The sequence below is a fragment of the Bubalus kerabau genome, chromosome 13 (assembly GCF_029407905.1).
Source record: "Bubalus kerabau isolate K-KA32 ecotype Philippines breed swamp buffalo chromosome 13, PCC_UOA_SB_1v2, whole genome shotgun sequence".
NCBI lineage: Eukaryota > Metazoa > Chordata > Mammalia > Artiodactyla > Bovidae > Bubalus > Bubalus kerabau.
In genome coordinates, this window is record NC_073636.1 from 55,641,261 (window position 1) to 55,665,724 (window position 24,464).

Sequence of the window (24,464 nt, forward strand, 5' to 3'; positions counted from 1 at the left end):
TCATAGTGCTATGGGAGGTCAGTTCAGTAGTTTACATACTGGAAATGGAAGCCTAGCTTGTCCATTTCTGTGAAATGATCTTGCCTAGGATCTTAAAATCCATTTGTATGGAATCTAGATTATCCTGGGGAGAAATGACATTTTTACAATATTGAGTCTTTCAATTTTTGAACTTCGTATATCCCTCCATGTATTTATTTTTTCTGTAATTTCTCTCAATCATGTTTTACAATTTTTTGGTCTGTAGGTCTTGTGCCCTTCCTTCTTAGTTCTGTATCAGGGTATTTGATGATGCTGTTTCAAGCTAACGATGCCTGCGACCACCAGAAGCTGGAAGAGGCAGGAGATTCTTCCTCCATTCTCCAGAGAGTGTGGCCCTGCTGACACCTTGATTTTGGACTTCTGGTCTCTAGAATTGTGAGAACAAATTTCTATTGTTTTTAGGCCCTCAAGTTTGTGATAATGTTACAGCGGCCCTAAGAGATTCATGGAGCTGCATTTACATTCAGTTATGTGAAGAAGGCTGAGCGCCAAAGAATTGATGCTTTTGAACTGTGGTGTTGGAGAAGACTCTTGAGAGTCCCTTGGACTGCAAGGAGATCCAACCAGTCCATTCTGAAGGAGATCAGCCCTGGGATTTCTTTGGAAGGAATGATGCTAAAGCTGAAACTCCAGTACTTTGGCCACCTCATGCCAAGAGTTGACTCATTGGAAAAGACTCTGATGCTGGGAGGGATTGGGGGCAGGAGGAGAAGGGGACGACAGAGGATGAGATGGATGGATGGCATCACTGACTCGAGGGACGTGAGTCTGAACTCCGGGAGTTGGTGATGGACAGGGAGGCCTGGCGTGCTGCGATTCATGGGGTCGCAAAGAGTCGGACACGACTGAGCGACTGATCTGATCTGATCTGATCTGATGTGTTCCTGAGCTTGCCCCTGGGATGTGGATCTATTCTTGACCAGAGCACAGCCCACTGAGGCTGTGTTGCTGGTTGGGACCAGGGCCGGGTCACCAGCTGCCACCTGGCTGTATGTCTTTTTTTTGTTTTATTGTGTGGTATTTCAGGCAGACAATAAAAGCATAGGTAATATAACAAATGCTGCACATCTTTCACAAATCCAGGGCAACACTGAAATTAGACTTGTGGTTGTTTATTTTTATATTTAAGAGAGCATGTCTGGTATTTTCTCTATTTTATTGGAAAGACAATATACCCCTTAATAAACCCGATAGTCCCACACAGCTGCCAGCCTGGGAGGTCTCCTTTTTGCTCATGGCCTTGGACGTTTGCACCGCTGTGGGTGGCAATGATATACTGTTTTGGGGTTCTGGAATTCTCACTTAACAGCAAACATTTTTCCATGTTTAAACCTGGTTTGTATATTGACACTCGTTTTCAGGCCCGTTTTTCTTTTCATGCTAGGTGGAATTTTTGTTTCAAACTACGTAAGTCATACGGAAGCTTCTTGTGGGAACAAAACCACGCAGAGATATTCAAAGAAAATGCTCCAGTCCCCAGGGTGGCCAAGGTTAACAGTCTGGCAGCATCTCCCCGCCCCCCATAGGGAGGAGGGGAGGAGCCACGTGGCTACCGCCCCTCCCCCACTCTCCAGGGGGGCAGGTCTCTGCAGGGCGTCAGAGCTGCCTAAGCCGTCGGTAGCCCCCACCTTCCCTTAGGGCGTAGAGACCCGGTCTGGAAGCGGAGTCGCGGCGGAGCGGGGTGGGCAGGGAAGACGGTGCACCGACGCTTCACCTCCCACTTCCTGCCGGACCGGAGGGCGCCCCGGAGGACGCTGGGGGTGATGTCAGCACCGCTGCGGCGAGGAGGCCTGGGCGGGGGAGGGGCCCCAGGGTTGGAGGGGTCCTGGCGGGCGGGCCTCTGTGGGAAAGCAGGAGGGGCCCGAGACGGTACCACCTGCTCCCTTCACTTTAGATCACAGTAACTACAGGGGCGGGCGAGAGGGACCCCACCCCCCCGGGCCTCACCGTCTCGCGTCAGTCAGTGATTTGCCTCGTAGCACGGCTGTTACTCTTCTGTCCCGACTCCGATCTGGGTGTTCTGAGTGCAGACCACGGTGTACCTCTGTTTCCCACTACGGCACCTGGGGCCTGCTTTTGTTTGGCTCACGTAACATTTTCTGATGAGTTGTCAACATTAAAGATGAGATTTTACACAAATTACCACATTTCTGCTCTTGCTCGCAAACCAGATCGTCGGCCCCCGCTGGACTCAAAGCGCGGTGGGGATGGGACCCAGGCACCCCGAGTTCAAGGTACCCCCAGCCCAGGTTTGTTCCACCACTTTTCTTTCCTGTGTTTTGGGTAGTCAGCTTCAGGTGCAAAATTCCGATTCTCTCTTTGCAGGACTTCCCCGACACGGTCGTCCGGGAAGGCCCCTTCGCAGGCTCCAACCCCCGCGCTCATTGTCTGAACCCGCCCCGGGAGCTGGGCTCGCGGGGGCCAACGGCTCTTTTGTTAGGCGGGTAGAAAAGATCGTTTGTGTGTCAACAGCTTCCCGCATTGTGCTGCGGGCCGTGTGACTGCGGCGCGGCCTATTCGGCCGGAGGCGCTTCTCTGGGTCTCCCCCCCCAACCCCCCCCCAAAAAGAGAAGAAACCACTAGACATGTCCTAGAATACCATCTTTCGGTGAAAAAAAAAACAAAAAACGCAGGAGAGAATTTCACGTGAATTCTTCCTACAGAGAAGGTGCTCGTAAGGTTATTTTAAATAACTTACTTCATCAAAAGGACAGAACGGGAGATAAGGACCCCAGGAAGACCTCCAAGCTGGACGCTCCCTTTCCCTACGCAAGCTGCTGGTCCCAGCCGGCACCACCGTCTCACCCAGTGATTTACAGACACTCGCGGCCAGGGGCCGCGCCGCCGGAGGAGATGAGTCACTCTGGCGTGGCCTCGGGCGCCGACCCCTGCCCCGCCCCCGTCGCCCAAGCTGCGGACCTCAAGGCGCGAGACGCCCGGTCTCGGGCGGACCGAGGCGCCGGTCCGGGGGACAGGCCAGCGCTCGCCCCGCCCGGTGCCCCGGGCTTCGGGGCCTGCGCCCGCCCGGGAACAATGGCGACGACGCCCAGGCTACCTCGCTGATCCGGCCCCCAGGCAGTGCCCTCACGGGGTGCCGGGTTCCCGCGGGCTGCAGCGGCTTTAGCGCCGATATAGGCGTCCCCGCTCCCTCGCCCGTCCGCCCGCCCGCCCGCCCGGCGATCCCGTCAGCTCTGGCCGCAGCCATTTTGGAGCAAGCGGAGACAAAGAGCCAGTCATTGCTGCCGCCCCCACCAGGCCCCGGCCGCGGTCCCCGCCCGTCTTGTCCTCTGGGTCGTCGGCCTCTGGCCCGTCTGGCAACCTGGACCCCGACATCCCCGCCAGCCCAAGGACGCCCAGGCCCTTAGCCCACTAGCCCGCGACCCCCGGCCGCCCGCCCGCGCCCCGGCTTCTGCCGCTCGCAGCCATTGGCCGCGCCTTTTAAGCGCACGGCGCGGCCAATCGCGGGACGCCGGGCAGCCGGGCGGGGGGGCGCCGCGGCCAATGGTGAGGCGCCGAGCGGCGGGCGGGGGCGGGCACGCCGCCGCGCCTGCGCACCGCATTGCCGCCGCCCTCCCCCCCGCCCGGCCGCCCGCGCCCCCCGCCCGGCCGCCGCCCCCGCCCCGCCCGGCGCGCGCCGCCCCCCGCCCGCCCCCGCGGCCGCCCGCCCGCCCGCCCGCCCGCCCGCGCGGAGCCTCCTCCCCGCCCAGCGCCGGCCGAGCGGCGGCGGCGGCGGGCCGAGGAGGAAAGATGGCGGCGGGCTCGGATCTGCTGGACGAGGTCTTCTTCAACAGCGAGGTGGACGAGAAAGTGGTGAGCGACCTGGTGGGCTCGCTCGAGTCGCAGCTGGCGGCCAGCGCGGCCCACCACCACCACCTCGCGCCCCGCGCGCCCGAGGCGCGGGCCGCGGCCGCCGGCGCGCTCGGGAACCATGTCGGAGCCGGAGCCGTGCCGGCCGAGGGCGCGCCCGCAGCGGCGCCGGAGCCGCCCCCCGCAGGTAGAGCGCGGCGCGGCCTGAGCGCGGGCGGCCGCCGGCCGGGCCCGCGTCCTCACCGCGCCGCCCCGCTTGTCTCCGCAGGGCCCGCCGCGAAGCTGAACGCGCTCGAGGCCGGCGCGGGCGCCGGGGCCGGAGCCGGAGCGGGCGCCGCGGCCGGGGCCTGCCCGCCGGCGGCAGCGGCCGCGCCCGAGCCCGCCGCCAAGCCCGCCGCCCGCAACGGCCCGCCCGGCGGCCCCGGCGCCGCGCAAACTTTGAATGGGAGCGCCGCGCTGGGGAACTCGCTCCGCGCCGCCGCCGCACCTGCTGTCAGCCTGCTCCACAACGGGCCCGCGCCCGCGCCGCCGCCGCCCAAGCCTGCCGCCGCCACTGTCATCCAGACGCCGCCCTTCCTCGGCGCCCCCGCCGCGCCCGCGCCCCGCGCCCCCTCGCCCCCTGCGGCCCCTGCGCCCGCCGCGCCCCCTGCGCCCCCCGCGCCCGCCGCCGCCGCCCCGCCGCCGCCGCCGCCCGCGGCCGCCAGCCTGGCCCGGCCGCCCGGGCCCCCGGCCGGACCCCCGGCAGCCGCGCAGAACGGGGGCAGCGCCGCGCCCGCGCCCGCCCCCACGCCCGCCCCCGCGCCCGCCCCGGCCCCCGCGCCCGCGCCCGCCCCGGCGCCCGCCGCCAACAGTCAGCCCGGGCCCGCCGCCGCGCCCGCGCAGGTGGCCAAGGCCGACTCGCCCAAGACCGCGCTGCAGCCGGCGCCCCCGCCGCCGCAGACCCTGGCGACCAGCTGCCCGGCCGGTGCGGGGTCCGGCATGATCCTCGGGCCAACTATGCAAGGGGCGCTGCCCGCCGCCGCCGCCGCCGGCCTCCCGCCGCCGGCCCCGGGCACCCCCACCGGGCTGCCCAAGGGCTCGGCCAGCGCGGTGACCCAGAGCCTGCCCAGGACGCCCTCGGCCACCACCGGGGGGATCCGGGCCACGCTGACGCCCACGGTCCTCGCCCCACGCCTGCCGCAGCCGCCGCAGAACCCCACCAACATCCAGAACTTCCAGCTGCCCCCAGGTGAGTGGCCGCGCCGCCGAGCGGCTGTGTGTGTGCTCCCCAGCCGGGAGTCCAGGAAGTTGTCGGGCTGGCAGGACGCGGAGGTCATGAGCTCTGCTGGTGCGTTTCTGCCCCGGTCCGGGCCGGTCCCGGGCCTGTATGTGCTCGAGTGTTGCGTGATGTGGCTGCGGGGGCCTCTTAGCTGTGCTGGGCTTGGCTTCTACTCACCGCTTTGCGTTGGGGAACTTTCTCTGTCGGGACTTCTGCCGAGTGGGCCCTCTCCTCTCCTCCCTGCCTTGTGTGTCCCTGCCCGGTGCCCCCACAGTGGACAGCAGTAGCAGCTGGGGACAACTTGCTGGGTTATTCACTCTGGGCCGGTGACTTCCCCATGCTTGGCTCTTCTCTCCCTGGTTCCTGGGATCAGGCATATGGTTTGTGTCCTCACTGAACTCTTATGCTCTGTTACTGGGCTGGTCTGTGATTGGTGTCCCCTTCTGGTGGTCTAGGGACCCCCTTTCCCGGTGAGGTCAGGGGAGTGACGCCCCCTCCGTGAGGCTGGGCAAGCCTGCGTGGAAAGCTTTTGCTCCCCTGCTGACACCAGGATGGCAGAGTTCCCAGGTGAGCTTGTAGGGATCCCGGGGCACACACCCTTCCTGGTCACAGCCCTTGCCTCACGCGGCTCCTGCAGTCGTTTTTCAGCACTTCCCGTAGTGGCCGTGTGGTTCTGCACGGAGTCCTCACTTGGGGGACGCCCGGCTACTTTGATTGTTACCGATGCAGTCAGCAGCGGTGGGCTGGGGCTCCCCGGTCAGTGAGTCCTTTGGAGGTACAGATGGTGTAGGAGGACAGGCAGCGTCTCGGAACCCACACTCCATCTTCTGTCCTCTGGGCAGCTTTTTAAGGCTTTCTAGGTCCCCTGGCATTAAGTGTGTCCCAGTGCTTTCTTTCGGGCTTCCTGGGCAGAGAGAAACCCCAGCACTGGAGGCTCCCAGTCTCTGCTTCCATCCCTGGCCTCGCTTGCGTGGACGCAGAGCGCTCCTCCCCTGCCGTGTAGTAACATGTGCTGGCGGCAGGAGTAGTGGAAACAGCACCGCCTGTGTGTGCGTCCCCTCGTGCTTTCTGAAGCAGCCGTTGGTCACCTTGAGAGGATTTCAGCGTCTTAGAAGGAAGGTCTTGCTGTCACAGTGCCGTGAGGTTTGGAGCGGTGGCGGCACCTGGCAGGGATCTGATTTCACACCACTTCAGGGAGGAGGCAAGGTTCCAGCCAAGAGTGCTGTGTTTGGGGGTGGTCGTGAGGTCTGCCCTGCTCCCAGAAGGAGGTGATGTAAAATAGGTACCTGAGAGGTGCAGGGTGCCTCTTACAACATGCTTTGTTTTAGAGTTTGTAGGAGGGTTTCATTAAAGGTTCTGTTTTGCTCATTATGTGTATTTTGACCTTTTAGTGGAAAATACGTTTGATCTTTAGTGACGCTTAAAAAAGAGAAGTCATAGTGGTAGCAGGTTATGTAAAACGTCAAAATACTTTTCAGTTACTCATTAAAGTATCTTCTCAGTGGTCCTCAGCACCTGCCCCACTCCTGGCCAGGACAGTTCCCTGCACGACGCTTTTGTTCTGAAAACTGTCAGTGAAGTTTGTGAGTCAGTGGAGCTGGTGAGGCTGGCGCTGTGCCCGGGGAGGAGGCCCCCCGGGGCACTCGTGTGATGCCTGTAGGTGTGGCGGTTTGGGGCTGACTGGATCCCCTCGCCTCTGCATAGGTGCAGCCTGCACTGCCTGCCGCCTTCTGGGGGAGGAAGCTGTGGTTCTGAAAGGGCGCCTCTGTCAGCTCTGTCATGATTGACCCTGGACGCGCTTTCATCTCCTGTTCTACCGGCGGTGTTAAGGATGTCTGCATGTGACAAGTAGGCGACTCCTTGAAGAAAACTGTAAAAGCGCTGACTCTTTGCATGAGTTCTCATGAGTCTTTGCGGTAGTCCCGTGTGTGTGCGTGCGTGCGTGTGTGTGTGTGTGTGTGTGAGAGAGAGAGAGCAGAGAACAGCTCATGTTGACATTTGGGTGACAAATGTGGAGAGCTGTGCTTTAAAGGGGCCAAATGCTTTCTAGAAAATAAAAAACTCACATCCATCTCTTCATGCTTCCCCTACCCCCACAGTCGATCCACTAATTTGGAAAAGCAGGAGCAGAAAAAGCATAGTTAAAACTACTACCAATTCCCCACAACAAAGTACTTTCTTTTAAATAGTACAAATTAATTCTATAAATCAAAGTGAAAGATTATGAATATTCTAGTTATCTCATGTAATTGAGCGATCAGAAGATACTAAGTTCTACTTGAGGTCTCTTGTTTATTGAAAGCTGTCATCATAAAAATGTATAAAGCGGAGGTGGAATTAACTTGTGAAAATACCTATCGCCTGGCTGATAATACACTCTGGTTAGTACTCAGGGGTTAGGGGTGGGCAGGGTTTTCAAAGCTACACATAGGTGTCAAGTGAAATAACAGACTGTTGGCAATTGGAGTATGGGTGAGAGGGGCCTGCCCCACCGTCGGGGGTGGTGGTGATGGAAACAGGGACAGAGGCTTCACTGAGTCCCTGAGGGCCGGCAGGCCTTGCGTGTCTCATCCTCCCAGCCCACTGTGAGTTCCTGTTGAATTTGGTTTCAGCAGATTCAGTTGTTATGTCTTTGTCAGGATGGTTTTGTAAAGAGACGTTGATGTTATTATGATTAATTTACTTGTTTGAAGGTACCAGAGTCTCAGTTTTAATCTGCTGTGGGGAATATTGAGAACATGTAAGTCTTCAGAGAGATTGTTGCAGCAAAGGCGGTGGTCCCAAGAACGGTGAAGAGCACTAGTTAGTTCTGTACAGCTTAGAGTAGTCATAAAAGTAATATTATGATTATGGTTGAAAGGAGAGAAAAGTGATATGACACCAAAATTATCATGTGCGCAAATGGTTTTAAGAGATCTTTTCAGATAGGTGTTACATTAGAGATGCTCGTTTCTAAAGGTTATCTTTCGTTGGCAAGTTTGCATTTTCAGTAGTGTGTGTCTCTGTCTGTTCTGCTTTCACGGAGAATTTGTCCTCCTGTGATGCTCAGGTTTGGCTGAAGTACAGTTCTCATTCCAGGAGAGAACGCCTTTCCTCCATACCCTGGCTTCGGGACGATTGCATGGGGCTGACTTAAGATAAGCAGTCTTCAGGTGGCTGCGCTTGGAAAGGCGAGGTCTAGGGTAGGGTTCCCATCCTTGGTGAATGGAACTGTTGGATGGTGGGGAAAGAGGAAGAGTCTGGGGGCCAACTGCTGTGTAGACTGGGTTGAGTTCCGGGATGGCGGACCCTGAGCAGGATGGTAGGGCTTGGGGCTCAGGATGTTCTGGTGGCCGACTTCTGCAGAAGTGTTTGGCACAGGGGATAGCCTTAGGAGTTTATATGTTGTCACTTGAGGGCACTCTTCACCTGGGACAGAATACATGGTCCTTGGGCCTCCGTTTCCCCAGGTAGAAAGTGGGCTTGGCCCCGTTGTGAAGGCTGTGAAACTGCATTGGGATGAACCATGCACGTCTGTCAAGTGGTGTTTATTCACGTGCTGTCTCAGCTCCCTGGCCTTTGTCATCAGCTTCAAGCAGTACTTCCTATGGATGTAGCCGAGTCTACAGGATGGCTTTATTCCCATCAAAACTGCGCCCAGATGGGATAGGTTCTCAGCACCCGGGGAGCTTGGTTCTGATGCTCTGCTCAGCGACAGAAGAGGTGATGTCTCTGAGTCACTTCCCCGCTGCCAGCTTGGGGGAGGCCCTCAGTGGACAAGCAGGCGGTCCCTGCTCTTCGCTCTCTGCCCCACCTTCTGTCCTGGCTGTCCCTGTCTCTTTAGTGTGGACATAGCTGTCTTGGTGACGTGGTCTGGGATGATGTCCTATGCCCATGTGGGTGTCTGTGGACTGATGATCCTCACATTTTAGCAGCAACCCGGAAAGGTACCCCCAGGCCTTTTGGGGATGTCTCTTCCCACTGCTCACTGTGCTCCCGGGCAGTGAACCCTGCCCTAGTGGTGGAGTCACCGGAGTCTGAGAAGTTTGACAACAGCCAGTCCTGCTGCAGGAGGGCTGAGCCCTTATCTGTTAGGGCTCTGGAAGGAAGCAGCGAGGAAGATGGTCTTCTGGCTGGTGGGTAGCCATCCTGTCTCCCTGGACTGTGGGGGTGGAGCCTGGGCTCCTCAGATACCTTCACAGTTGCTGACCGGTGGGCGCTGGGCCCCCAGCGGTGGGGTGGGATCAGAACAGGACTGGCCAGTTCTGCCCTGCCCTAGCTCAGGAGTGGGAGAGAGCAGTAGGGGCGGGTGCACCTGTTTGTTTCTTTGAAATCGTAATGAGATGACGGTGGTTCTGACGTGCTTCTTGAGCCGTTTGCAGTGTGTAAATGTAAGCTTTCCTCATCTTAAGTGATAGGTCTGAGGAAAGCTTTTTTATAAATCACTAGTTGCATGTGAGTTGATCAAAACATAATTAAAACTGTTTTTGAAAATCTTGAAGCAGAGATTTGAAAGGACTCTGGAGAAACTTGCCTGAGCTTTGGGGTAATTTGCATCATTCTCAAAAGCACTTTTCCGTGTCTTCAAGTTGATAACAAGCAGGAGACTCAGGTTTTCCAGATTGTCTTGACTGACTCAGTCGCTGCTTGGGGCTCTCACCTCTGAGGTTTGTCTTTGGCTGGAGGTTGGCAGCCTATTATTTAATCAGGCTATTTAATCAGGCTTTTGATAGTAACAGGACAAACTGAGAAAGAAAAACAAGGGAGAGGGGAGCTGTCTGCAACAGGACCCTCCGTCCTGGGTGTTGTGTGCCTGGCAGGTGACTGCGTTGCGCTGTTTCCTTTCGGGCCTGAGGGGTCATGGCTCCTGGTCTGTAAATTACAAACACTGCACTTCAGACCATCTTAGAATAATTGCTCTTTAACGCCGAGTGAAGTAGATTAAGTGCTATAAAATTATGTTTGAAAATTGGAAACTTTATATTTCTAGGATAGGGCCATGCAAGCTTTAAATTAACAGTTTTGAATTTTACATATCCTCAAATAGCTACACCAAGAAATTAAAACCTTCAGAAGACAAAATTGTCCACAATTTAGATTCCTCCCTTGCTCCCAGTTTGAGAAGCGCATGGATGCCACACCTGTTTCTTGTCTGGCTGCCTGCCTGGCTGCGCTGCTGCTTGGGGGTGGGTGGAGGCCGTGCGTGGGTGGAGGGGGGAGCCCCCCACCCTCCCAGCGTGGGCTTCCTGATGGACGTGACGCAGGCCTGTGAGCGCAGAGCCCCTCTGCAGCCCTGCGGGCTTGTGAAGCTGGGTCGGACATTTGTCCTTCCCTCCCGAAGTTAGAGCCTGGATGGGACCTTTCTTTGTTTTCCACGTGGCCTGGGAGGATGGGACATGCCTGCTGATGTTGAGCCCCAAACTTGGGAGGTACGTGACCAGGTGAAGAGGAGGGTGCAGGGGGTCGGTGCTGATGCTGGGGAACCTGTGTCCGGGAGGGCTTGGTATCATCTGAGTATCGTCCCGCTCCAGAGATGGGGAAATCCTAAAACAGTTCTTCAAATTGGATGTTGGATTTCAGAACTTGGGGGCAAGTGGTAAGAAGGTTCTACCTTGTGAGTGACTTGTTTTGGGGGTCAGTGGCCTGAGTGGACACTGAATGGACAGGGCAGGACTCAGAGACCTCAGCCCCCTCCCCAGTGCTGGGCACGGCCGGCCTGCTGGTCAGGCAGAAAGAGGCCGGTGGGGTCAGCAAGGAGGCCGCGGGCTTTGGGGAGGAAGTGTATACTGTGCTTACACCTGAGTCTCGGGGTCGGGGGGAGAAGGCAGCTTTTCTGCTCTTTGTGCTGAAGTACGTGGACAGCCACTCAGGAAAGGTGGTTAAAGGAGTTTATACAGCTCTCAAAGTGGGGCTCGTCTTCATGAAGTTTATTCAGATGGACGCCAGGCGTTAGTGAGCTTGGCACGGAAGAGACAGGCCTGTGTCTAGCCTGTTTGATCTTGTAAAAATGCTGTAAAATAGTAGTGTCGTACGTATCAAGGTAAGTATTCGAAGAGTTAAAAAGGAATATGTTCTTGATTTTTTAAAAATAAATATGTTATACAAATTGTTGGTCACTTGAAAATGATTTCTTTACCCACCTGTTTTTTCTGATCATAAAATTAGTTTTATTCATTATAGGAAGTTTGGAAAGAAAGGGAAAGTGTAAGGAGGGAAAAAGACGTCACTTGTAACCTCACTTGTCGGCCAGGTCTCATTTTGACGATGTCATCTCAGCCCGTGTCGGGTGCAGAAGTGCTTCTAACTTTTGCGGAGCCGGGGTCACCCCATAAGGGCCGCCTTCTCCTGCCTGTTTTGGGTTGGCTCCCACCCCTCGGTGGTCTTGGACATTCCCTGCGTCCGCCTGGTGCCTCCCTGCCTCGGGCCGCACATCAGCGCCGTGGCACCTGTGGTGCTCGTGGCCACTGGCCTCTCGTGGCCGTCCCGCGTCCACTCTGCGCGCCTGCTGTGCTGAACGTTTTCAAGTCTTTGATACTGGTGTCCTTTGAAGGACTCGACTGTTTACGCTTTTAAAACCGTGGTGTTTAGAAACATGGCCAAAATGTGACTTTTTAGAAACCAGCAGTGTTCTAAAGATTTTCTTTAGCAAGTTGTATCTGGTTTCATGGCTGGATGTTTAAACCATGTGAGGGTAATTAAGCCCTTGGTTGATGGAGGTGTTGGTGGAGACCGTGTCCTGCTTTCCAGGCATGGACTGAGCCAGTGAGCCAGGCTGCTGTGGATGCCGGCTCGAGGCTGGGGCCCCAGACCCACAGAGCCCCTGCTGTTGGGGGCTTGGTTTTGCGGGTTTCTCACCCCAGGTTGATGGTGTGGACAAGGGACCAGAAGGCCTTCCAAGCAGGCAGTTGAGGCCTGGGTGGTGAGAAGGGAGCTGCATGCTGCCGGGGACCTGGCTTCAGGAGAGGAAGGGGCCAGTGCAGGGACTTAAGAGCAGGTCAGGGAGGAGAGCCCAAGTTGGGGGAGCCATGGGAACTGGCTGGGGGCCGGCTGGTCACAGAGCTGTGCATTCAGAAGTGCTGGGGGTTGAGTTTATTCCAGGGTTCTCAGCAGGGTGGTGGTTGGATCTGAGCTGTGTTATGAGAGCACTTTCTGTGTGTGGAATACAGGGGTGAGGTAGGTAGAGGCAGGTTGGCCAGCAGGGGTTGGTGGTGGCCAGGGCAGCAGCCAGGCGTACGCAGGTAGTCGGGCCTGGGACGCCAGTGTCGACATGGAGCATGGTGGACCTACTGATAGTTTGGAGGTCAGGGGTAAGGACAGGGCATCCTGGGGGGAGTGAGGTTGGGGACTGTGGTGGCATGAAAGAAGGTGGAACATTCCCTGGGGGCCAGTGGGGGTGGGCACAAGTGTGCTTGTTTGGACATGTTAAATTTGAGATGCCTGTTTGTGGAGGAAATGGAGGGAGTTGAATATAAGCAGAAGATTGAGGGAGAGGTCAGAAGAGGTCAGAATGTGGGAGTCGTGGTGTTTGATGGAATTTTTAGTCGTGGGGTCACCCCCACGGGAGCCTCAGTGCAGATCCAGAGAGAGAGGGCTGCCTTCTGGGAGAAGGTGGAGAGGGGCAGACCCTGCTGGGCAGAGGGTGAGGAGGAAGGGGGGTGTCTGAATGCTGCCAGCCCTTCTGGGGAGAGTATTTTGTGACGTTGGAGCTTGTCACTGGGGAAGTGCTGTCCACTGGCCTCTCTGCCTTATATGAAAACCCCTTAGAATGAATGTCAGTGCTCTCCTTGTGGGGCTCGAGTCAATGAGCCCAGGTGTGTGCAGTCCTTGACTCCTGCCACATGCCAGTGGGTAGGCATCTGTAGGTCTTCAGGGGCCTGTCCGTTTCTGGAGCTGATGGTCCCCTGCAGATGACCTCCTTTGAAGATACTGAGACTGGAGGTGAGTCGCTTTTCAAGGACCTAATGGCCACTTACCAAGGGGCTGGGCATCCAGGGTGCTGCCCTCCTTACAGTACGCCCTCTGGGCTGTGCCCACTGGAGCAGCTGGTGTTCAGGGACCAGGCTTTGCGCAGGGAAAGTCCGCATGTGGAGAGGCTGTCCCAGGGAGCATGCTCGCTTCCTGTCTGGAAAGCAGGTGTGGCAGGGCGTGGAGTGCCCGGCTGTGGGCTTCTCCTGGTGGCAGGAACTGTGCTCCATGGTCTTGGCTTTGAAAGGCCCGTCACGGCCCCTGCAAGTGCTCTGGTTGAGGCCACCCTGCTGACTGGGAGGGTGAGCCGTCCGGAGGCACCCTGGCCTCGAGGGGCAGAGGCCGCGGCTCCTCCAGCTGGGCCCTGAAGGCATAGAGCTGTCTTGGTGGACAGTCAGTGGCCCTATTCGTGGCCCCGCAGGCCAGGTCGGTGGTTCCAGAGCTTGGCCGCTCATCGATCAGCAAGCATGAACTGAGCACCAAGTTCAAGTCCGACCTGGTGCTGAGCAGGACTGTCCTGCCCTCAGGGAGTGCCCTTCTGATGGGCGGGGAATGGCTGAACCTCTGCAGGTCAGTGGGGGTGGGGCGAGTGGAATGTCATTTCTGAGTTGCCGTGTCATTAGTCACTCCCTCCCTTGGTGTAATTTCTCAAAATAGGCTTTCTGCCTGTTCTGTTCAGTTCTGGATGCACCGCAGTTCCCTCTGCTGCTTTGGACTGATTAGATAACAAGTCAGGTTTCATGCCGCTTAGTGACGTGTTTTGCAGTTAAACTCAGTTCAGAATGTCCACCTTGAAAGTCCTCGGGTGATGAAGACAGCCTCCAGCTGGGCCACGGGAATGATGGGCAAAGAGCTGGTTAGGGATCATGTGGGTCCAGGCAAGGCTCCCAACCTCTGTGTGCCTTGGCAGCCTGGCCTGGGCCCTCGTGGGCCGACAGCTTTTCTTCCACGCTGAGCAGTTGGGAAACCACACGCCTCTGTGAATGTCTCTGAGGCTGCGCTTGGGGGTAGTGTTGGCTTTGTGACCTTGGGGGCTGCCGGCCTGCTGGGGACCTGCCACCCTAGAGAGAAGTGTCCTGTCCCGGCCTAGCCTCAGCAAGGTGAGACAGGCCGTGTGGAGACGCGTGGGCACAAGCAGAGCTGAGCATCTGGGCTCCATTCCCTGAGTCAGCACGGTTGGCCAGCACGAGTACCCCGTGTGCAGGGAGAGGGGGGCCCAGAGTGAGCCCACTTCCATGGCTGTGCAGGGACACTGCTGGGATCAGTGTGTTCCCCCCTGTCGTGTGTTCCTTCACTTGAGGGCAGTTGTCCAGAGGATGGGCTTTAACCCTCTGAAGGTGTGGCTTCTGAACCCCGGCCCCCAGCAGAGCAGGCCCTTCCTCAGGACCATGGGTCTCTCCCTGAGACTTGTCTCCAGGAGCCGCAGCCAGCAGGGTAGGTGTTCTGAGTCTGTGTAGGTGGGACTTCCTGGGAATTACCCGTGGGTCTCGATTGTGGGCTCATCAGTGAAGCAGGGTGCCTGGGCCTTGCTCTGCCTCGACTTCCGCGTTGGCATGGCGCTTATGTGGGGAGTCCCGGAGACCTGGGGTGTTTATGGACAGTCCATTGTTTAGCAGACTGGCCGAAACTTCAGGAAGCATTGGTTGAGACAGAGACCAGTGGAGGGCAGGATGTGTGTTTGGATATGAGGTGTGTAGAGTTGAATTAGTCACAGTCTCCGGTCGTTTACCAGTTAAATAATCACCTGTGACACCCCTGGCAGGAGACCTGGGTCCCTGCCTGCCTCCCGTGTGCCTGTCTGGACCCTACCTCCCCAGCCGCAGCAGCCCGTGTCCCCACTTGTGGTCACCACACCCTCGTTTTCCCCTCCTACCCGCTCGGGGCATCTTGCTATATGTGGCCGAACCATGTGTTGGATTTTGTTGTCACTCTGTAGGGAGAGCCGTGCCATGGGCCATTTTCTGGGACCTTGGGTGTTATGGTGCAGGGGTGGTGCTCCTGTAGGGTGGGTGGTGTTTTGTTGCGTGGGGACCCTTGCCCCGGTCTCCAGTAGGGGAGCAGGGGACACAGGCCTGGTGTGAGAGGAATTGTCATCCAGGAAGCATTGCCGCTTCCCAGCAGCGTGTGGGACATCCTGTGAGCAGGCCAGTGACTCCCTTAGGAAAGCCACGTGCTTGGTTCTAGAAGTTTGAGTTTGGGTCGTCTACCCATATGAGTGTGAGTCAGGAAGTGGCTTCAGGGCTGGGACCTAGAAAGGTGTTCTTAAAAGGGGGATTGCTCTTCACACCACAGGGACGGTGTGCTCACCTGGTTTGGGGGAGGGTAGGATAGCGGGGAGAAGAGAAGCTGCCAGAGACGGGTTCTGGGTGTTGTGACCCCTGGACGGTGAAACAGGTGGAGTCCACGAAGGATGCTGTGGAGGAGAGAGGGCAGCATGCGTCCCAGCCAGTGGACTGCCGGGATTCCCGCAACCTCCTGTCCATCTACTCTCTCCTCTTGTGAGCTTAGTACCTCTTAGGTTCCTTTACTCTTGGTTTAGAGGGTCTTGGTGTGGGAGGAGATTGTTCCACTATCAGCCAGTCACTCAGAGGCTGTTTCTCAGGTGGGGTTTGGGGCTCTACCCTGGACTGTCCAGTTCAGTTCAGTTCAGTCACGCAGTCGGGTCTGACTCTTTACGACCCCATGAATTGCAGCATACCAGGCCTCCCTGTCTATCACCAAGTGCCAGAGTTTACTCAAACTCATGTCCATCAAGTCGGTAATGCCATCCAGCCATCTCATCCTCTGTCGTCCCCTTCTCCTCCTGCCCTCAATCCCTCCCAGCATCAGGGTCTTTTCCAATGAGTCAACTCTTCGCATGAGGTGGCCGAAGTATTGGAGTTTCAGCTTTAGCATCAGTCCTTCCAGTGAACACCCAGGACTGATCTCCTTTAGAATGGACTGGTTGGATCTCCTTGCAGTCCAAGGGACTCTCAAGAGTCTTCTCCAACACCACAGTTCAAAATCATCAATTCTTTGGTGCTCGGCTTTCTTCACAGTCCAACTCTCACATCCATACATGACCACTGGAAAAACCATAGCCTTGACTAGACAGACCTTTGTTGGCAAAGTAATATCTCTGCTTTTTTAATATGCTATCTAGGTTGGTCGTAATTTTCCTTCCAAGGAGTAAGCGTCTTTTAATTTCATGGCTGCAGTCACCATCTGCAGTGATTTTGGAGCCCCCCAAAATAAAGTCTGACACTGTTTCCACTGTTTCCCCATCTATTTGCCATGAAGTGATGGGACCAGATGCCATGATCTTCGTTTTCTGAATGTTGAGCTTTAAGCCAACTTTTTCGCTCTCCTCTTTCACTTTCATCAAGAGGCTCTTTAGTTCCTCTTCACTTTCTGCCATAAGGGTGGTGTCATCTGCATATCTGAGGTTATTGATATTTCTCCCGGCAGTTTTGATTCCAGCTTGTGATTCTTCCAGCCCAGCGTTTCTCATGATGTACTCTGCATAGAAGTTAAATAAGCAGGGTGACAATATACAGCCTTGACATAACTCCTTTTCCTATTTGGAACCAGTCTGTTGTTCCATGTCCAGTTCTAACTATTGCTTTCTGACTTGCATATAGGTTTCTCAAGAGGCAGGTCAGGTGGTCTGGTATTCCCATCTCTTTCAGAATTTTTCAGTTTATTGTGATCCACACAGTCAAAGGCTTTGGCATAGTCAATAAAGCAGAAATAGATGTTTTTCTGGAACTCTCTTGGTTTTTCCATGATCTAGTGGATGTTGGCCATTTGATCTCTGGTTCCTCAGCTTGCACATCTGGAAGTTCATGGTTCATGTATTGCTGAAGCCTGGCTTGGAGAATTTTGAGCATTACTTAACTAGCGTGTGAGATGAGTGCCATTGTGCGGTAGTTGAGCATTCTTTGGCATTGCCTTTCTTTGGGATTGGAATGAAAACTGACCTTTTCCAGTCCTGTGGCCACTGCTGAGTTTTCCAAATTTGCTGGCATATTGAGTGCAGCACTTTCACAGCATCGTCTTTCAGGATTTGAAATAGCTCAACTGGAATTCCATGCTAGCAAAAGTAGACTAAAAAATAATAAAATTTTAAAAAGCATTTTTAGTTTCACATCAATTTAAGAGGAAAATCTAGCGATTTTCCCTACACCCCTGCCCCCAGCACACACAGCCTCCCTCATCATCCACAACCCCCACCAGATGAGGCATTTGTTACAACTGGTAAGCCTGCCCTGACAGGTCATCACCTCTCCGGGGCCGCAGTTTATGTCCGGGCTCACTGCTGTGTTGTGCGTTCTGTGGGTTTGGACAAACGTGTGATGGTGTGTTTCCATCATTACAGTGTCACACAGAGTGTTTCACTGCCCTCACGATGCTTGGTGCTCCACCTCGTTGTCCCTCTTCTTCAACCCCTGGCAACCACTCATCTTTTCACTCTCTCCATAGTTTTGTCTTTTCCAGAATGACATATAGTTGGAATCATACACTATTGTTGTTTTCTCTGATTGGCTTCTTTCACTTGGTAATATACACCTAGGCTTTCACCGTGTCTTTTTCATGGCTTGATAGTTCGTTTCTTTCCATCACTCTAACGTTCCACTGTCCAGGTGCACTGCTGTTTGTTTATCCATCACCTAGTGAAGGACATCTTGGTTTCTTCCAAGTTTTGACGGTTATGCATACGGCTGCTATAACATCCATGTGCAGGTTTTTGAATGGATATAAGTTTTCAGCTCCTTTGGGTAAATAGGAGCAAGAGCTGCTGCATCATTTGGTAAGAAACTGCCAAACGGTCTTCCTGAGTGACTGCCCGTCTCACATGCCCGCCCGCGGGGAACGAGCTCCTGTTGCCCCACACCCTCACCAGCACTCCGTGGCCTCAGTGCTCTGGGTTTCGGCCTTCCTGTTTGGATGTGGTAGCATCTCGTTGCTTTGATTGGGGTTTCCCTGATGACATACTACGTGGAGCGTCTCTCCGTGTGCTTGTTTGCCTTCTGTACTTCTTTGCTGAGATTCCTATTTAGGTCTTTGGCCCATTTCCAATTGGGTTGTTTGTTTTCTTGATGAGTTTTAAGAGTTCTTTGCATATTTTGGATTACAATTTATCGATGTGTCTTTTGCAAGTATTTTCTTCTCCCAGTCTATGACTTGTCTTCTCGTTCTCTTGATATTGTCTTTTGTAGAACAGATGTTTTCAGTTTTGATGAAGTTCAGCCTGTCAGTTTTCTCTTTTATGGACTGTGCCTTTGGTGTTGTATCTGAAAAGGCATCACTGTGCCCACATCACCTAGGTTTTTTTCTGTGTTATCTTCTAGGAGTTTCCTAGTTGCACTTTACATTTTAGGTCTGTGATGCATTTGAGTTCATTCCTGTGATGGGTGTAAGGTCTGCGTCTAGATTTGTCTTTGTGTTCAGTGGTTCCAGCACTATTTGTTGAAGAGACTGTCTTTGCTCTGTTGTGTTGCTTTGCTCCTTTGTCCAAGATGAGTTTACTGTGTTTATGGGGGTTTGTTTCTGGGCTCTCTGTTTTGTTCCATTGATCTGTTTGTCTGTTCTTTCCCTGAACCACTCTGTCTTCACTACTGTAGCATTTTAGTAAGTCCTGAAGCTGGGTAATCACTCCAGCTTTGGTCTCCTTCAGTGTTCTGTGGCTCATTCTGGGTCTTTGGCCTCCTCTCCATGTGAACTTCAGAATCTGCTTGTTGATACTCATGAAATAACACACTGAGATTTTGATTGGGAATGTGTTGAGTCTACAGATCAAGTTGGGAAGAACTAACATCTAGACAGTATCGTGCCTTTCTCTCCATAAATGTGGAGTATCTATTTCTTCATTGATTGAGTTCTCCTTTGACTTAATTCATCATTGTAGGCATTATGTTAGATTTATAACAAAGTATTTCATTTTTTTGATGCTAACATAAATGGTATTGTGTTTTTAATTTCAAATTCCATTTATTCATTGTTGGTTTATAGGAAGGCAATTGGATTTTATGTATTAACTTTGTATCCTGCAACCTTGCTATAACCGTTTATTAGTTCCAAGGAGTTGTTTGTTTTTTGGTCAGTTCTTTTGGATTTTCTGCATAGATGATCATATGATCTGTGAACGAAGGCAGTTTTATTTTTTCTTTTCCAATCTGTATACTCTTTATTTCCTTTTATTGCCCTGGCCAGGACTTCCAGTTTTAAGCGGTGGTGAGAGGGGGGCATTTTTGCTCGCACCAGATCTTAGTGGAAAAGCTTTGAGTTTCTCACCATTCAGTATGATGTTAGCTGTTGACTTTTTGTAGATTATCAAGTTGAGGTAATTGATCTTTTTTCCTGTTTTGAGACTTTACTATGAATGGGAGTATTTGGGGGAGCCTCCATGGTACGCTAGGGGCACACACTTGACAGGGGAAGGCTGAGGGAGACCCCCATCCTGTCTGGGTCCCTGTCCCTGAGCGAATCCAGGGTCCTGAGAAGGGCATTTCTGGAACGCGAGTCCCTTCCTTGGTCTGGGGTTCTGGTGACAAGGGCCAGTGTTGCAGCCCAAGGGACCTGGCCCCACCTGAGCCCCCAAGGGCTTTTGGGACTTTCAAGGGTGAATTTGGGTGTTTGTGTTAGAAAGCGACCCTCCCCAACTGGGGTGTCCTGCTCTGGGTTGGGGGTGGGCTGGTTCCCGCACCCCATGGGTAATGAGGAGGGAGGTGCCTGCTGGGTGGCTGGGGGGTGGGGGTGGGGGTCAGCCTTGATGAAGGGCTGTGAGGTAGGTGGAAGAGTGAGTCTGGGGGATCCCAGGAAACAGTGGTGTGGGTGCTGCTTGTCCATCAGGCAGCCACGTCTGAGTGTCCTGGTAAGGGAGTCCGGGCGCTGTATTGAGATGATAGATCTCTGGTCCCCTTGACATGTCATTTTCCACAGGACTAGAATTTGATGGCGGATGTTTGTATTCCCCACACTCTTAGTGTGGAGACCAGGGGTCACTTTTCTTATGGCAGAGCCTGGCTTGTGCAGGTTAAGCACTTCGTGGTTGCACGGTGTGAGCGCTGCCTTCACAGCAGAGAGAAGGGCTTGTTTTCTCAGTGTCTTGTGAGATGTCATCACCTCCACTTGTGAGTCTGGATCTTTACAGCCAGGCTGTGCCTCTGGAGGTCTCCCTGAGGACAGCTTCACCAAGGATCCACCGAAGACAGTGTCCTGTTTCTTTTGGTTAGGGTCTTCTCTACTTGTGCCTGAGTTTACAGTTTCCTGTTCACGTCTAGGGTTCTTGTTTTAGGGATAGGAATGTCAGGTGAACGTCTAGAGATCTCTAGACTGTCACCCTTGCTGGGAATGAGTATGAATGCTCATTATCTTTAGGAGAAGTCCTGCTCTCAGTGCCTGCTTGCTTCACTCTGAGAAGGTGGCACCTCAGGGCTGAGCACAGCAGTAAGGAGACAGCTCTGTTCAGAATGGCAGGAGTTTGGAATAGACATAAGACAAGTGTTGAAAATGGCTGGCAAACACATGAAAAGTCATCAGAGGAGTTCTGATGAAGGCCCCTGTGGGGTCCTCCCACCCCGTCCACTCCCACTGAGGCAGGTAGAGTGAAAAGGACTGAGCGCACCTCCAGCGGGCGGATGTGTGGGGGTCGTTCAGAAGTGGCCTTGGTAAGGTACATGTTTCCTCATCTGAGCTTACAAACAAACCAGGTAAGATCTGGTCTCGCAGTTTATTTCCATTGTAGAAAATTTGATGAATAGGAAAAAAGTGCGGGAAAGGAATGATTATTATTAATGTGTACTGTTATTTCTGTCACCAAGAGGTCGTTATAATAATCTCTGACCCATTGTTTCTTGATGTCCAGGATTTCCCAGGTCCTTAACTATGCTCTGGTTAACATGATCTTAATGGGTGTACACCTAAGTGACCCGTCATTCACTCTTCAGTACTGGTCTGTTGCCAGCTCTGGGCCAGGCCTGTTGTGCATGATGGGACCCTGCAGAGAGGGAAGACGTGCTGTGGTGGGCAGCAGCGTGCGTGGGGTGATTGCTGGAGGATGAGTTCCTCACGTGCCTATGTGGGCGGGCTCTTGCTGTGGGAGCGACCCAGATGCTTACCTGCGTCTTCTCGTGTGTGTTTCCTCGGGTCTTGGCTGTGTCTGGCATTGGTCTGTGTGTTGTAAGGCAAGTGGCTCACACAGTGTTTCTGGAGGTGCCTCTTTCTTCATTGTCCCCTGTCTCTGCACCGGGGGCCAGGTGGGGTGGGGATGGCTCTTCATTCTTTCCTGTTGGGCTGTGAGCACTCACTGTGTCCTGTGCTCTCGGGGTCCCAGGCCTGGAGATGAACTTTTCCCAGCAAGATGGGGAATGGTCTTTAGAGGAAAATGGCCCTGGAAAAGCCAGGGGCTGTGCCTAGTCTTTGAGGGGAGGGCCTCCTCTTGGTATTTCTAACACAGGTTACCCGCCAAGTCTTTGAAACTGTGTATGTATTTATAGTGTTAAGATTTTATTTATTTATGTCTGCGCTAGGTCTTCATGATGCACATAGGCCACTCTCTGGTTGCGGTGGCTTCTCTTGTGGAGCATGGCCTCAGTGGTCGTGGCGCATGGACTGCAGAGCGGATTCTTACCCACTATGCCACCAGGAAAGCCCTTTGCAGTTCTTTATATGTTCAAGACTCCATTAAAATAATCTTTTCTTTTGTTCTGGGCTACCAATTTGATACATAGTTTACTTTTTTTCTATTTTTGTTTTACTTTGTTTTAAACTTTAGTTCCTATTTTTTTGTTTGTTGTAATTTTGTATTTTGAACATTTCCACTGTATGAATGCTGAGCTTTTTAGGACTTTCAACTTGAGTCCGCTTTCTTCCCTTCCCCCAGAGGGATAAATTGTATTAGTCTGTGGCCCATCTTTTCAAGTATTTCTTTTTGTAAAAATAAATATGTGCACTTCTTTCCCCTCTTTTTTCTACAGGTGGCATATACATCGACTTGAATCTTGATTTTCTTTTTTTAGCAGCGTAACCTGGAGATCATCATCTAGTGACGTTTTGATTGAAAAACTACATTTTATATCTAGGATACTCTGAGGAGAAATCATTTTTTGTAGTGATACCTTTCTGCATGTTCAAACATTAAAACTTTAAAGTAGGTTTGGAGGGCGACAGTTGAAAATGACGTTTTACTTTTCCCTGAATGATCAAAGGATCCATCAGCATGGGTCGGCCGGCAAGTGTTGGGCTGGAGGTGGAGGGCGGTCCTACCTGTGGAGGGCAGAAGCCCCGTGGTTTTGGTCCAGTCTGCTGTGCACTGGGAGTGCGGCCTCAGCTTCCAGGGTGACTTGGAAGTCTGGTCTGTGGTGCTTTAGGGTTGACAGGGCTCGTCTTGAAACACTCATCAGCACACATTAAAATCTTTCTGCGGGTATTTGCATGCAACAGAGTGGATCTGTTTTGAGTACACAGATTGAATTTTGAGAAGTGGATGCCCTGTCTGTCGCCCATCACAAGACGCAGGACTCTCGTTTACCCTAGGTCACCCTGGGCCCACACAAATGTCCTTTTCGCTTTTCTGTCACTGCCGTCTGGTTTTGCCTTCTAATATTTCCTGTGTATGAAATCATGCGTCATGTGCTTTCTGGTGTTGGTCGCTCTTCCCTCCATGCGTGGTTTGAGTTCACCCACGTGGCTGTGTGTGCCAGTGATGCATTGATCGTGCTGAGCAGCATTGCACGTTTGGACACATGCCATACGTTCATCCGTTTGTGGTGGGTCACTTGCTGCTTTTGACTGTGACGATCGACACTTCTGTAACATTAGTGCCCTGGCTTCATGTGGACATGTGCGTGGACATGCTCTCCTCCTGCATGAATGTTAGGAGTGGAATTGCTGAGTCGTATGGAAGCGTATGTTCAGTCTCATCAGAGGCCACCTCACTGCTTTCCTGAGTGGTTGTGTGAATTTCCAAGAGTTCCTGTTGCTCCATGTCCCAGCCAGGGCTTGGCATGGGAAGGCTGCTTCATCTTAACTGTTCCAGTGGATGTGTGGTGGTATCTCATTGTGTTTATTTTTTAAAGTCTCTTTTATTGAGGCATAATTTTCATACAGTAAAATTTATCCTTCTCAAGGTATAGTTTTGTGAGTTTTAGCAAACATAAATTATGTAACCATCACCACAGTCAAGATAGAGAGTTGTTCCAAAGGCTGAAAAAGTTTTTCCTTTTGCCTCTTGCCTCGGTGGTTAGCTGGTCATCTGCCCTGTCTCTATGATTTTGCCTTTTCTAGAATTTTATATAAATGAACTTACACAGTGATAGTCTTTTCTGTCTGGCTTCTACTTAGCAGAATACTTGTGAAAATTTCCAGGCTGTTGCGTATATTGATATATGCCTTTTTGTTGTAAAGCAGTATTCCATGCTGTGGATGGATATGGAGTTTTATTTGTCTAGTCACCATTTGGTGGGTATTTGGGTTTCCCGCTTTTGACTATTAAGGATAGTGCTTCTGTGAAGCTGAATAACTGAAACTAGCACAGTATTGTCAATTGGACACACACAAGAAAAAAATAATATGGCTTCTATAAACTTGTCAATCTCTGTATGGACGTGAGTTTTAATTTCTGCTGGGCAGATGCATAGGAGTGGGATTGTTGGATATTTAAGTTATTGTTAACTTTTTAATCTGCCAAGCTCTTTTCCAGAGTTGCTGTCCTATTTTACATTACCACCAGCAATGTATGATGGTTGTTTCAAATCATTGCTGTTACTATAGTATTTTAAATTTTAGCTGGTTTCTTGGGTGTGTGAGCTATCTCATTATGGTTTTAATTTGCATTTCCCTAATGACTAATGTCTTTGAGCATCTTTTCGTGTGCTTATTTTTCATTTTCCTATCTTTCCTGAAGTGTGTATTCAATTGTTTCACCTGTATTTTTTTATTGGGTTGTTTGTTTTGTTATTATTGGTTTGGTAAGAGTTTTAAAAACATAGATACAATCAGTCTTTTATCAGATAGAATTGTTTCATAAGTTTTTTTTTTAACCTGTGTTTGCTTTTTCATTTAACTGTATATTGCAAAGAGCAAGTTTTCAGTTTTAATGAAGTCCAGCTTATCAGTTTCTTTCAGTGTTCACATTCAGTTCAGTTCAGTTGCTCAGTTGTGTCCAACTCTTTGTGATCGTATGGACTGCAGCATGCCAGACTTCCCTATCACCAACTCCTGAAGCTTGTTCAGTCTCATGTCCATCGAGTCGGTGATGCCATCCAACCATCTCATCCTCTCTTGTCCCCTTCTCCTCCTCCTTTCAATCATTCCCAGCATTAGGGTCTTTTCCAGTGAGTCAGTTCTTTGCATCAGCTGGCCAAAGTATTGGAGCTCCAACTTCATCATCGGTCCTTCCAATGAATATTCAGGACTGATTTCCTTTAGGATT

The 24,464-nt window shown here is 52.8% G+C and overlaps 1 protein-coding gene across 1 annotated transcript in view; it reads left to right on the top strand.

The window, feature by feature from the left end:
* The first annotated feature begins 3,789 nt into the window (after positions 1-3,789).
* Positions 3,790-24,464, top strand: part of TAF4 (TATA-box binding protein associated factor 4) — a 64,912-nt gene continuing 44,237 nt past the window's right edge. Inside the window, exon 1 of the mRNA XM_055544528.1 lies at positions 3,790-5,077. Within this exon, the coding sequence (XP_055400503.1) occupies positions 3,790-5,077 (1,288 nt within the window). The remainder of the gene's footprint in view (positions 5,078-24,464) is intronic.